We start from the raw sequence: 15448 nt of genomic DNA, 5'->3' as shown, positions 1-15448 counted from the left end.
CCTCCGTTAAACCGCGATGTGTATCAATTTCTTCAGTGCGCGAAACCGTTTCGTATTTGCGTCCGAGCAATTTCTCCTCTTAATGCTGAAAGTCAATACATCTCTAGTTATATTTCACTATCAGCAGATTTTTTACGTCATAAATATTGATCGTTGCTAAAAATGCGTGCGGTGAATGTATTAGAAATGCATCAACGCGTTGCAATTACGCACCAATCGATGAACATAATTTAGTAAAAGATATTATAGTAATAAGGGAGTCCATAGCGCGTTCTACGCACCACTAATATAATTTATCTAATCGAAAAAGCGATTAACAATGCTTACAAATTTCGCAACTACATTTCTATGTCATAATAATTAATCTAATCTTTTAACAAAATATTATAAACAACTGGGCAAAAAAGATACGCATAAATACGTTTATCCGCCGCAAAGAAAAAATTTCTCCAAATCTATTTGGTATTCGTGAAAGAACTGCAAATATTGCAATAATTCGTATTGACCACTTCCTGCTCCGTGCTAACCGCGGAAGTAGTTTATTATCGTAGCCGGTTCACAGTAGGTTGAGAAAACTGCTGAATATTTTTTACCGCAATAAATATTAACACCATAATTGTCCGTGCGAAAAATCTTGATGTTGAATACATGTAAGCTATTTATTATACGCTGTTCTATAATATCTTGCAAATTTCAGCTAGCAAATCCTCTGACGCGTGGGTATCCGTATTTTTCATGTTCTTCCGTTCATGTTCGCATAATGTGGGATGTATCAAACATCCGGGACTCGATGAAATGTAACACTGCCTGCGGGCACCGTCTTCGTGGAAGTTGGAGAGATCATTCTTCGCGTCACGATGTCCGATTTTCACCATGTCCATCTCGTGCGTAGGAATAGCTGTCGCTGTAGGCTTCCCCGAATTCATTTTACCACAACTGAATATCTCCTTTATGTAATTGCTGATGTTACTGCGAAGATATGGCCACGGAATAAATTAAACGGAGATTCGAGATGTTATATACACGCTCTATCTTGCGGAACAAGAAATCCTTATTATGCAAGTAGAAATCAGGATGTATCATCTTGACGTGGGAGAGAGAAATGATAATTTATATAATCAAGGAAAAAAAATCTAATCTGCCATACAATATGTAATATAATCCTAATATATTACGCGGAAAATTAAGTTTGCGTAATTTTCAATGTGCATATCTTATTTATTAGGTTCTTTGCGGAGATATGTAAAGATATTTAAGAAAATAATGTCTTCACATACACTGCACATTGAATAAATTTAGACTTGTATATATACATAAATTTATATATATGTATATATATAAATTGTTTTTCCGATTTTAATAATTTTTGATCATACTCGACTCAATTCTCAACGATTTCAGTTGATCGAAGAAGGAAAATAAGAAATGCGTATGTTTGTTGTTACAATTATTATCGTTACTGTTACTGATTATCGTATATTTTATGTTACTAATAATATTATGTTGTTAGTGTGGCGTTTGACGCATAACAATACGGTACGTTCTCGGGATCGTGTTAGAGAAATCGTACTTAAATAAAAATCGTCTCTCAACGAGATCCTCTGTTCGTACTTGATAACAACGATACGCAAATAATTGGATTTATCGAAAATGTGATTCATATACAAGCTTTCTTACTCTCGTTACATACATATACAATTTGCAAACGGCATTGACCGTTCAGTGGCACGGCATATAAGCAAATCGTTATAGCGCATACATCGACAATTAATTCTAAAACGCTATGCAGGATTATTAACGAGCTTTTCTGTTTTTAGCAACTTATTATGGATTATAATACACCTATTTTACTAATCAGTTATATCGTGTTAAATATTAATAGTGGCGGGCAATTATAATAATAGATTATATTAATGAATTAAAAAAGAATTGTTCCCTGCTTTAGCGTTTTAAAATCAAAATAAAACTATCCACAATATCGCAGCCATCGATCTTTTTCCTTCCTGATTTCAGAAACGAGATGAAGGCCGCTAATCACGAACGCACTGAACGGTCAAGGCGCGGTACGTGAATAGTGTGATAACGCGATATGTCGGTTAATTAAATAGTTCATCGATCAACGGGCTAGTGCATCAGTAGGGATGAAGCGCGGCTAGACCCAATCTTGGCGGTTCGGCGTAGCTGTGACGGTATCTGCTGGGTGTCGGAATCATCTCCAACGGCGGTCTGGCACTTTCACGATCGAGTCCAGGGTATCTTTCGTGCTCCGACAGTTCCTGGTAAGTCGTGCTCCTGGTCCGCAACTTGTCGCGCAGTTCCCGCGAGTGTTGCGTACGTTCTCGAAATTCTCGCATCTAAAAGAGAAATTATTTGTTGGTATAAGCAGATTATATTATATATTATACTTAGATAATAAAATGAATATTACGAATTAAAAATGACGTCTTACATCTCTTTGATCAGCAGGATTTCTCTGATCTCTGTAATCCCTGCCGATCGCTGGGTTCTCATAGAAGCTTCTTGGTCGTGACCTCGAAATCTCGGCTTCAGGCGGACGCTCGACCGCGTAATGATGGGTCCTGGGTCGTGGTCTGTCCTTGTAAGATATGCCATTTTCGCGATCCAACGCCAAGCCTGGTTGATTTCGTCTGATTATATGATCGTGCGTGGATATGGAATTCATGCTCGGATATTGGCGACCTGATCTGTCCTCGAGTACTTGTCTGGCTGACTCGACTCTGTGAAATAACAAATCGTTATAATTTAATTAATTAATCATGAATTATGTCCTTGTGCAATTTTTAATGCAATTCTATTTTAAGATATTACACTAATTGAAAAATTTCTTCAAAAAGAAAAAAAAGAATTCTCTCTTCAGGACTTTCTATTAAACAGTTTTTGCGGAATGTGAACGCACGGGATATCGATGGTAAACCGAACGTAGTTTTCACAAACGCATCGAGGTCTGCACCTTTATAAATCTTTGTCGCGGGAACGCGTTTGATCGGTGAAAATGTTTGTTACTCGCGCGGATCTTTCTAAACCCGTTCGAGCATGGAAAGCTGCGCGCAACTATATATGTGCAAAACGAAAACTGCGACAACGGTCGATGTCGCGTTTAGATTCCCGGGCCGATACTCTCAACGACCGCGCATTCCGACTTTTACTCGCGATCGATCCGCGCGATTAATGTTCCTCAGCGAGCGTTTCGTGAACTGATACATGTCTGCATTGGATTACTACGACATCGTCGTGAATGAGTTTCTTTCCCGATGAAAAGGTGGACTTTCCTGCCTATGTATTCTGCAGTTTTTATCATGCAGCTCTGTTAATAATATTCCTGAAGAGTGCATCTGCGAGGCGCACCTGTGTACAGGATGGTGCTCGATGTCTCTCTGCCTGGAGAGAACGGGTCTGGCAATGGCCTCCCTCTCCATGGCCCTAAACATTTCCTTGGCATCTTGGAACCTCTCTCTGGGACTGGTCACTTCGTTGGGATTGACCCTGGGCTGGTATTGAGGACTCGGCGATCGCTGTCTAAATTCCGCCGCTCGTCGATTCCTGTTGCAGCTCGGTGAAATTCCCCTGCTCACTTGACTGGGTAGCCTTTCGGGACTACGCGGTAATCGCGGCAATGTCAGACTCGATGTAGCTGTTTCCACTTCTGGCAGGTAATCGTTCTCCTCATTTGGTACACCCCAATCGTCATCTGCACACGATAAACATGTAAATTAGAAAATTACAAGAAAATCAACTTTTAGTTTTCTCATACTAAATAAACTGATTTACATGTTATTTTTTATTTCTTATAAATATTACATTTTATCTTATACAAATGTTACATCTTATTAATTTCTCGGATGTTCTCAATTATTAAGTTAACTTAACGTATTTGATACTGATTTTATGAAATTTTTATTTAAAGTCTTTCTAGACAATCAACACCGACGCAAATTCTGTTAACCGGTAGTCCCTGGATTCGCCCTTCCAATGGACCCGTGGAAAATCGGTCGGCCGTAATTCTCGCGGAATCTGGCATCGCGATGAGGTCAGGGAGATTTAAAGAGCGGTAGCGGGCTAAGAGGGCACACGGGAGGAGGATGAGAAGGAGGGGGAGGGAACACAGATGAGGCTCGAAGAGACACGAGGAGGCTGAGAGGTGCCTGGGGCTGTGGGCCGAGAATGCGGAACTTTATTCCGTACGTACAACGGCCTCCCACGAGGTCGACTCACGCACGAATTTACGAGTACCCGTGCAGTCGGTCGTCGTCACCATCATCAAGATAGCGTCTCATCATCATCAGCATGACTGTCATTATACGTTGCCGTAAACAACGGCGACGCGGAGCGACGCAAGTGGCCTCCACCTTCTCCCGGGCGCGCGTGGAAACGCGTCTTCGGAGAGGAGCTCCTTTGCGCAACGATCCCGCCGTAAAACGAAGAGGCGTAGTGCCGTTACTGTATTAGGTAAGAATCGGAGGGTGGAGGCAAATCGAGTGTGGGATTCTATCTTGGCGTTATAGCTAGACAATTTTAAATTATCGCGCGTTTTCGCCATTTCGATTCTTCAGTCAAAATATGTTGTACAGTTATGATCATTATCATGCGTATCATTCATTCATATCAGATATGTATATTAATTTATGAAAGTTCTTCTAGGAACTTTTCTCTATCTTATTTTCATAACGTAAATAACTTTCGAGACTCTCTGTAACGGCACTTCGCTGGGATATCAAAAAATGCACAATAAAAGCATTGATGATCACGCAATTGATCAATGCCGCAGCATTTATCATTTATAAAATGATAAATGGCAAATAAATTGATTCGAGTAGCGTTAAAATCATTTCACGCGAGATATAACTTTGTCACGTAAAATAATACAGAGGCGCATCACGAATATAATACACGCGAAGGCGTTAACTGTGTCACGTTGCCTTACACCGTCAAGATTTCTGATAGAATCGAGCAGGAGGCCGTTCACACGGTAGGACGGAAGTGAAAAAATTGTGATCAGATGTTAATCGTTACCGGGTTACATCCGCTGCGTCTTCTTTAATCGCGCGTGACGTAAACGTGACGGAAGGATCGTGTGATTTTTTGTACTTTTTATTCACCGAGATGGATTCTAGTGATTATCCAACATCGAGTAACAGGAACATTTTTGTATTTGTAAAGAATTCTGCGAAACTGCGTGGGTTCAATAATTGTCAAATATTAGAAATATAATTTTCTTGGAGAAGTAGGATGGTAGAAAGTCCGTGAAATTTTTTCATTCAAAATGCGTTTACGCTGACAATGCGAGTAGCAGAGCAGATTTGATTTATATTGGCTGACAACGCACAGTAAGTTTTCAGACGAGCGATGCTGTTGTTGTTTCGACGTCGCGATTTTTTCGAAATCGGAGGTTTCAATTGGACGCATTTCATTGGAGAACTGTTTCCCCTCAAAAAATCATCGTATTTCTCTCGTCGATTAATATAAATAAAATTTCCCCAGCACTCTGTTATCTGTGCTGTCAGAACGATCAGAACGAGCTGACTCGCCTTAACATACATCGGATGGAAGTACTCGAATGGAAGCACTTATCGTGAACTCTCATGAACTCCCTCACATGTTGCGCTGAGATAAAATTTTGAATAGAAACCCAAACACGAATGAATACCATTCTCATAGAAAATTAACTTGAAGGCTGCTGAAGCTGTCAAACGGCTCGTCGCGAAGAAATAAATACAGCGGACGATAATAGCATCGAATAACAGACTCGAAGGACGAAGAAGAATAATCTGAATTACTGTGCCAATAATCCAATTTTTCGTACTATGACGTTACTTATCGTTACCAATCGTGCTTTCTATATTATTATATATTTATTATATTTGCGTATTAATATTAGGGGTATGCAAAAGTTTTAGTCTTTTCTTCGTTTTTGCATAATATATATCAATACAATTCAGTTATCAAAATATTTGTCTGTTTTTTACGATTTTCTATCTCTCGGGTAAATTTTAATTTCCTTTGCGAAAACAGTTTGTCTGAAGTATTATACTATCCAGTTAAAAAGTACTGTATCGATTAGAATAAGATTAGATAATCTGAAGGCGCCAAATTGAGTGAACATGCCGTGTACGGAAAAATTTTCCAGCTCAAGTCCAAAATCGTTAAATAACATATGACGTTTCACAGACTTCGTGCCAACTTTTTAAGAACGTAAAAAAACGAAAATTTATCTGAAATTTAAATAATAATATCAAAGAGCGCTGAAAAAAAGACTAATACTTTTCATACTCCTCGACATCGAGATCGACATTGCCATTAGCGGTTTGAATTGTTCTATTCATGAGTCTATGGGAGCCGCGATCCCCGTACGCGCCAGATGCTTCAGTTCCGCACGAAATCTGACGGGCAATCGGTGATCGGTTGGTTTTTGCGAGCGTACGTAGCCCTGGGGAGCCAATCGAGATACGTATACCTGTCGCGTGGTAAAGTCATGGTACCTGCCGCTGACACGACGACGTCGTGTCCTAACGGTATTCCTCTCTTCCACTGTAACAGGTGCTCAATGCAATCTCCCTCTCGTGTATGAGCTTAACGCCGAGCGGAGCGTGTCTACCGGTACATGGTGTGTGACGGGGGTATATCAGATTTTTCTTTTTTTTTCTTCCTTCCTCTCCTTCATCTCTCGAAAATTTATTCAGGGGCGCTATATGGGTCAGTCGTCCGTTAAAAACACGTTTCACAAGGCGAGGAAGGCACGCCCCAGAAGAGCGCGACGCTCCTCCACTCCGATACGCATGCATCGCGTGCATACTTTTAATGCGCACCGTTGCACCTCTATTGATCTCGGGCCGCGACGCTTTGTATGAGAGATAAAGTAAGTAGGATGTGTGTATTCCGTCGGCGCAGCTGTTAGAGCTAATAAAGCTTTATGCTAAGCACACTAAGCAATTTATACACCGTTACGCTTCTCCCCGTTAACCGACTTCCCGTTCTGGCGCGAGATCCCGAAAGAGCATATTGCAAATTAAACGAATTTCTCTTAATCGGGTCGTTCGTTTCTTCTAGGAGGCTCTTTGCTTCGGAATTAGTTATGGTTTGTTGTCTCTGCGGCCGTGCCATCCAGCTTCTTCTGACAGCTTCAACCGCGCTGAGTCTCGCTCGCGGAAAGTTCGCAGAAACTCGACGCGGGATTTACTGTACGGAGAGATGTACGAATGGACCATTAATCTGTGTGGCAGATGAGTTTTCTGCGTTACGATCGGCTTTCTTGCAGAAATTCTTGCACCACGCGAAGATCGACTTTCCACAATTCGCAGATGTGATTTCGCGCATTCTTCACGCAAAGACGTGCACAACGCGCGCATCTATCAACGTGAAGCTTTCGGGATCGGCCAGGGTGAAAGTGGACGATTTTATTGTTAGGAAGAACACGTGGTCTATGGCAAACCGGGCCGAACTCGACTTCGGTATTCAATACGACGTTTCGATAGCGGAACTGCGGGAAAGAAGAAAGAAAAAAAGGGAGCGTGCTGAAAGACGACGACGAGAAACGATTTTTCGTAGCTATCGGCAACTGGGTTACGAGGTCGCGCGGTTCGCCACTGCCCAGTTTTCTACGAGAGTCGATAAGATTCGAGTCGGCACGCATGGGCATCCGTCCTCCGAGTAGAAAGCGCCCAAATTTTTGTCGTCTCCGAGTCCGGTATGAATCTCTGATCGCGGAGTCACTTCCGTTTGCCTGCGAGAAATGTTTGGAATGCGAGAAACGCTTTAACAAATAACGTTTCTCAGGCACAGAAGAGAATTCACTGGTTGACTTTGATTCAGTTTTTAGCGATGATATCGCTGCGCTATTCTGTTGTATCGATTTTTGACGTTGCATTATTTTCTAGAGAAGAATATTGTTTTTCTATATTTACCGTCCCACGAAACTAATTTCGTTAATGTCTCTACCTTTCTAATAGTACTCTCCGCTTCGGGAAGAATGATTATTGGGTACACAATTGCTTCCTGAGATGGATCGCGAAAAGAAGAAGCGAGGACTTTCACTTTCATGCGGCGCCCAGCATCGGCTTGCGTTATCGCTTAACCGGCGTAATGATGCGTCCAGTCAATAGCACTACGAGATTATTCTAAAAACTTTCTATTTTGCAATTAGTCACAAATTACGTAACAATACTATGCATTTTTTTGAATGCCTTCGGTTAAATACCACATTTATATAACTTTTTTTCTTCTCGGTCGATCTCTCTTCTGCGTCACTGACTCTTGATATTTTACGATTCGGAAAGTCTGTGATTACAAGTTAAACAAGTCGTTTCAGAATATTATATCTGTCGCATAGACGAGGCGATAAATTTAATCATCGCGATCAGCATAGTGTAAATTTAACATTAAGTATGTCAAGTAACAACGTGTCTATTGCATCGGAATGGCAGTCTCGAAGTAATCCATGTTTATGTCCTGAAAACCTATTTTCACGATCATATAATACCCACGCAACGATGCTCTCAGAGATATTGGCCAATAACGCAGAATTTCTACGAACCACGCGCGTAATACTCTCGGCAAGTTTCACACTCGCTAGAACCGCAATTGTCACGCTTGCAAGTCAATTTTACGCACGCTCCTCCGCGGAGGCTTTCTTGCTTGAAATGGGATGTTGCATCGTAACTTGACGCAACGACTCAGCAGCGAAAATGCCTCTTAGACTTCGCATTGCAACGACCTACTTGCTAACACCTAATTTCATACACGTGCCTTCTTAGTGGCTGGAATTCCGATTCGTCGGAGAGGTGAATTTGTTCGAACTACTGCGCTGATTGAGTGTTTTAATTACTAAGAAATTCTGGAGAGAAAGCGAGAATGAATATTTTTAAAACTTAAGATTTATGATATCGAGACGCTTCCTGATAATCTATCTGTCTAGAATGAAAAATTAATTTATAAAACGATTATCTAAAACGTCACAATAATCTGAAGGTCTATAAAATTACAAAATTATAATATAATATTATAGCAGATAAAAAACAAACAAATATCAGAAATGTCCAAAGACTAAATGAAGAATTCATTGTATCATTATTTTGGTTCATTATCTTGTCGGCGATAATACTCGTATTCAATATGATAAATCTTCGTATTTAATATGAGAAATAAAACTAAAATCACTCACCGGAGGAAGAATCTCTGGATGGTCTGGACGGTCTCTGACCCAGGGGATGATGCGTCTGATAAGGCGGCGGAGTGGCTGCGCTATCGGATCCTATGCCGCTGCTGGCCGCGCTTCTAGTGCCACCCCTATCGATGCCCGTGCTACCACCCACGATGGTCTGATTCAAGCAGCGTCTGAACTCGATGCCAGCCAAGTTGCCACGATGTCTGTGCACGGTGTCATAGTCGCGCGGCGGCAGTAATATCGGACCGACATCGTTATCGCCGGAATTGCCTCTGCCTGAAAGCACGATTGTTCCGTTCGTATCTACGTTACCTTGACACGCATTCGAATAACGCGTGCGTGGATGTCTAACAGCTGTTTTCTCGCGCGACTAAAGTCGTCATTTCTGCAAGACTCTTGCATAAATAATAATGATGAAAAGAAACTGAGTCTATAATTATTCTCTTGACTTTGACTCTTACGTGATCTCTATGTTTTTGTTTTTCATTTTTTCTTACTTACTAGAAGATTAATGTCCTTCTCTATAATCTTAAGCCTTTCACTTTACATGACAAATACGCTAATTCCTTGAATGTCTTGAAATATTTGATTTGCCTTTCGGCACATGAAATTCTACAGCGGCGAGGTATTAAGCGTGACTTGAACGAGGCATTCACCTAATTTTGCTCGTAACTCGGCGGCCAGAGACTCGTAAATGGTCGTGGTTTGGACCGGATCGTGTCTGAGTTCACCGCTACCTTCGGAGGACTCGGACTCTCTGGTACTCCGGCCATCGCTGCCTAGATTGCTGCGGATTCTGCCTTCGCTCGCCGTGACCCTGGCCAAATTGTCGGTGTGTGACGCCAGCGCTTTCAACTGGCTGCCCAACAATTCGGCGGTTTCGACTGAGTCGCATCTAAAAACGTTCGAGAACGAGAGATGAGCTCTCTGATCATTTTAAATAACAATAAGACAAAACGGAAGAGATTCTTAATCTAACATATTTTTTTATATCTCAATGTTCTAGTTCTCGTGCCTGTAAATTTTATTGTGCAACGCGAGATATTTTTTTAGCGTGGGATTAAGTCACCCTGTTTGCGGAAAATACGCATCGTGTTACCTGTCAGATACGAGCCCACGATAAGCGCGATCGACGCTCCCAGCCGAGAAAAATACCGGGTATCTTTTCCCATTTAGGTCGTCAGTATGCTTAACGAAGTTCATCGCGGAATATAATTGTAATTCACTCTAACCCGAGCTCCGCGGTACAAAATATTCTTTAACGGTACTTTCATTGAGCATACCAGAGAGATCGCGCACCTCCGCGGTTACTTCGGTTAAACAATCGCTGTCGATCCTTGCGGTTTATAATATCATCTCTTTTACTTCGCAGCTACGTGAACGAAACAAAATTCGGTCGAGAGCGCGATTATTCCAAACGCGTGTTAATTATCGTGACACTGCGCAGTAAATCGCTGAGCTAATAGCCTCGATAATTTGCAATTTAATGACGAGGTTGCTCCGAATACTTGAATCCGCTCGCTCGTTCACTGCGACGGGATGGTGTGACCGACCGACGTGTGAACATTGCGGAATTATGAAAAGCATTAACAAGGAGTTATGAAAGTTCTTAATTAAGAAATAAATGCGGTAAGATCAGGGTGATGAACCGCCTCCATTTAACCGCGAATTTGCTCGCGCCGAACAAGAGAAACAAAGTTTATCAAGGCGAGGCGAATTATTCCATTTTCACTTAATATTTTAAATTATGTTAAACAAATTAATATGATCGACTGATTGATTTAATCCAGTTTACGGGATCAGATTATCGCATTATTTCATTTAATTGATCAGATATTTGTCAGTCGGCGTAACAAGATGGCATAGTGACCTGTATGCGTGCACATGGACAGGATTGTTCGTGGCCGGATTCGGCAGGAGCAGAGTCGCGGCTACGATGTCCTCTCGCTGCACGGCTGCCAGCACCGCATGACCTGGTACCAAGTGTTTCACCGCCGACCTCGTCGAGCCACCCGGGTGAACCGTCTGTATAATCTTCAGACCCTTGCTGCTCACCTATCGAATATGAGAATTCACCGCCGTTCACATCGCTCTTTGCATAACGTGCACGTTCCTTGGCATGCTATAGTTTTGCTTGCGCCTTGCGAATCGCGGCAATGCACTTGTTGCGATATATATATACATATATATATATATATATATCATAGAATCTTCTTTTTTGCACAATTATAGCGTACAAGAAACGCATACATACACATACATAGAAATATATAATAATTATAATAATTATAAGAGTATACCTACACAAAATCCTATAACGAAAATCTCCATCTTTTCGTTCATAATTTTTGTTTTCATAAAAATGGTGTTGCATGCAAAAAATACGTCAGATAAAAATTCACTCATAATGAGATAAAAAAATATTTCTCGCGCGTCGTCGAGTTTTATCTCTCTCGATTGCGACGTCCCTCATCTCATATATCGTGATTGAGCATACGTCCTTGTATTTAAACAAAATCACGTGAGAGCAGATGTGTACGAGAAGGTGTGTGTGTGCCATGTGCAGGTAATTCTCTCTCTTCATACAATGCGTGTTCCACTTCGCGAAAGCACTTAATTACCGCGCTGTCGATCATCGCGACGAATCGAATTGCTGAAATGCTGGCAAGACCGGTTATGGATACCTGCCACCTACGAACGCTAGATAGATTTTCCCGCAACGTCGCTTCGCTACCGTGGCAATTAGACTTACACGATAATTAGATGAGCCTCATTTCGTAACGTGCTTTTTTCGGCGCGATGTATGCGCCTTACGTCGAGTTCACTCCGATCGAATAACGAATACGAATGCATTGAACGAATTATTAGGAACGCCAATAATAAATAAATGAAATGAAATTTGTAGGAGTTCTTATTTTTCATGGCTGGTTTACTTTTGATTCATATAGCAAGCAAACGTCTTTAACGAGATTTTTTCACGATGATGCGATTGGATTCAGGGATGAAACGTAATCGATTACTCAAACGTTCCATGTCACGGCCGTCCGTTTTACGAGTAATTCTCTCTTAACGGCACGGACATCTGGCGATTCTATAATGAATAAAGTCGATTTAAAAACCGCGTAATTACAAAGGAACCGTTTGCTTCATTTGACACCGTTACTACGAGCGTTAAATCATTCTTTACGCGCGGTTCAGCTACGAACTGCGTTCATTTCGCGAGATTTATTGCATCACATACTGGTAGCAAACGCGATTTCTAAACGAACGAGCGTATCCTTTTTCAGACGCCACTTATTATGCGACGGGAAGCGCATGCCACGTGCCTGCTTAACGGTCGCGAAACAGTTTTGGCACTGGCGTTCATTTTCTCTTTTCCGTATCGATATCTAGGAGCGTATTAGCGCTCGTTTCTGCTAAGATTCGGGTCAGTGAATTTATTATTTTCTTTTCTTCGGCCGGCGAACGCGTAACGTTACAGATACATAATCAGCGTTGCTTTCATGAAACGATCTACTCGCACACGTGCTGTAAGCGCCAGAAACAGGTGCGATTGTGAACGAACGCACGTTTTGCGCGGGTCCCTCATCTTTACAGCATCTTTTATTAATCTCAATTGTTATTTGCGAACAACCAGAAGTCTTTTCAACGGGAATCATCGGGACGCGTTATACGCGATGACTCGTACCGCGTGAGAATGGCGATCCTCCTCCCCCTTCGCAAAAAACGTGTTGCGGCGAACGCGCGTTCCATCGAGGTTAACGCATCTCTCACCGGTCGCTCCGCGACGATCGCAAAGTCCCACGTTCCAAAAACGCGCCAAAGCTTCGCCAAATCAAGCCAGGAACTCGTTCCACCGCGATTTGATTGGACGCCCGAACGCGGGCGGAATCGTTTCGCGGGGAGCGTGACAGTGGCACGAATCAAACGCACCTGGTCGTAATTTCGCGATTTTTATGCTTCGCGACGGCTTTCACCGTCAGACTGATAGGAGTACGAGGAAGAAAAAGGGAGAAACACGCTGTGACACCGGCGCGAATTCCTGTTCCTGTCGCTCGGTTGATGCCAGGTCGGTTAATTCATTTCCGCGATATTTTCGGTGCGCGCTGACGAAACCGGATCTCAGGATGGTACCGCTCACCTGCAGCGTGACCTTGAAAGGTTCTTTAAGCCGTTCCCGCTCCAGCAGGTAAGCTATGGCACCAGGCATCGCGTCCACCCCCTTGGCCTCTCGGGCGCCGAGGTACCAGACGTAATAGAAGCTCCTCTTGACATCCTTGCTACCCCTTAGGCGCAGGGCCATCACTCGCTGTTCGCGGAAACAAATGAATTTCATCATCTCGTCCCCATGATGAAGACACGTCGTCGAGGAAACGGGTTGGAGCGGTGAACGCGCTGGATAATCGGCGATCCGTTATTACAGGCGTGCTCAAGACGTTTAATCGACTCGTTAAATGAGCGCTGCGTCGATTAACTTGATTTTAATGTTTAATAGCTGCCTACATTGACAGACGAAGATTTCTCTTTGTCACGTTCCTATCTCCAATCTGTTGCGAAAAGTGAAGTCGCACCGCTTTCAAAGCAGATAAGTCATTATTTAGCACGATGATAATTTATTGTTTGACAAAGGTAAACGCAAGACTGATAGCGCTATTGACATGAAGTAAATGACAATGTAAAGCATTGAAAAAGCCGGCCTTATAAAACGGTTTCACGATCAAGTTCCTCATTATTTGTTTGTCTTCTCACTTCAACAATTAAAGTGTTATAATGCGACGTACAACGAAAGAAATTTTCCGTATGGAATTGTGGATAATAATATAAGAAAGCAAAACATTAAAGAGAGAGGAAACGAAAGCATTCACGGGAAGATCAATTTTTCGGTAACTGCGAGCGTTAATATATGTTTACGCGCGGAAGCGTTTGCCAGAACTGCGGAAATTGCGGACGACGTTACGGCCGCGCGCGGAGCGTAAACGGACACTATTTCCTGCGTGATTTTTATTTAATTATATACTCCGCCTCTTTCGATCGAAGAAAAACGTCGATTTTCCGTGAGCTAGGCTTTTACCGTGCCTGCCGCGCACGAGGTGTACGAGCGAGCCTGTCGGTTCATCTACTTCCTCAATTACTTTCACGCTTAAACCCGTTTCCACGTTATCCATCTCGCGACGGATCGCTTCCCACTGATCCTTAACGACGACGGTGCTTTATAACGAAAATATTTTACGAGATGAAAGTGCACCGATAGATGCCAATCTCGATGAGATTAATCGTCGAAGGCGATTCACGTTAATACAGATTTTCCTTAATATGGACGATCCCAAGAAGCACCAATTTCATGCAATTATTATCATTTATTATTACCGTTTCGGTTTTAAATAATTCTGCGAATTATTATTTCTCATCACCATTCCGTTAAACAGTTTGCAATCGTTTCTCGTTTATTAATTTTGCAAAATTTATTTCAACGAGTAACTCGAGAAATACGCATCTTTCTTCTTGCGCGATTCTTGAATCAATATTCATCCGTAACGACTTGGGCGTATCTTGCACGTCTCTTTTTTATTTGACATTACACGCGCGCGGTGAATCTTAAGTATCTTGATTGTATATTCGCATGAAGCGATTGTGTTATTCCAGAGGATCAGAAGCCTCGAGTTACTGAGAAATTAATAAATTTCGTGAATCTTTCGTTTCAATAAAGCGCAATAAAATTCACGATCTGTAAAACTTAATATACATCTCTAAACTCGTTACCATTCTCTCGATTGCAGAAAACATCTTAATCACGCAGAAAAAGAAAATAAATCGTATCTTTGGAGTATACGCGGGGACGATGCCGAAAAGTAATCACCATCAAGATCGAAGTTGGTAACCCTACCGAGAATGGTCCCTGCAGAGCGGGGAAATACTTGGGGCCCTATGCTCTATACTACTATACGCTGCCACTTGCCTGTATATATGTCGGAGGTCTTCGCCTCGCGTTTCGCAGCTATCCCGAAGACGGCAAAATCCGCGCGCGCGCGCGATTTCTCAGCTTACTAGCCGAAACACGCGCGTCCCGCACTCGTCACATGCAAATGACAACGCGCGCGCACGAGCACGAAATGCACACCTGTAACTCGCGGCCCCGTCTGACAGCTGCGGGAACCGTAACCACTTTTCCACGCACGGGGCCGTAAGGCCGCTCCGTTCTGTCGAGCGACGCTCGCCGATCTGAACGGCGGGAACGGAACGGAACGGAACGGAACGGGGACCAGCAGCGGG

At 42.5% G+C, this 15448-nt stretch overlaps 1 protein-coding gene across 1 annotated transcript; it reads right to left on the bottom strand.

Moving 5' to 3' along the window:
* Positions 1-1434: 1434 nt before the first annotated feature.
* On the bottom strand, positions 1435-15337 carry LOC105278723. The gene is made up of 7 exons (XM_020031419.2): positions 13320-15337; positions 11049-11233; positions 9835-10073; positions 9176-9454; positions 3367-3709; positions 2450-2738; positions 1435-2354 (listed from the first exon to the last, which is right to left on the bottom strand). The coding sequence occupies exons 1-7, from the start codon at positions 13515-13517 to the stop codon at positions 2133-2135; spliced, it is 1755 nt and encodes a 584-aa protein (XP_019886978.1). The 5' UTR covers positions 13518-15337; the 3' UTR covers positions 1435-2132.
* Between the last annotated feature and the right edge of the window lie 111 nt (positions 15338-15448).

The sequence above is a fragment of the Ooceraea biroi genome, chromosome 3 (genome assembly GCF_003672135.1).
Source record: "Ooceraea biroi isolate clonal line C1 chromosome 3, Obir_v5.4, whole genome shotgun sequence".
Lineage (NCBI taxonomy): Eukaryota > Metazoa > Arthropoda > Insecta > Hymenoptera > Formicidae > Ooceraea > Ooceraea biroi.
The sequence above is the reverse complement of the archived record's forward strand: the minus strand, read 5'-3'. Positions and strand labels throughout refer to the sequence as shown.

Coding starts and splice junctions, on each gene's coding strand:
- LOC105278723 (XM_020031419.2), bottom strand. CDS start 13,517: ATGATGAAATTCATTTGTTTCCGCGAACAGCGAGTGATGGCCCTGCGC. Junction 11,234..13,319: donor CTTTCAAGGTCACGCTGCAG/GTGAGCGGTACC, acceptor CATATTCGATAG/GTGAGCAGCAAGGGTCTGAA. Junction 2,355..2,449: donor ATCCTGCTGATCAAAGAGAT/GTAAGACGTCAT, acceptor TTTCTCTTTTAG/ATGCGAGAATTTCGAGAACG.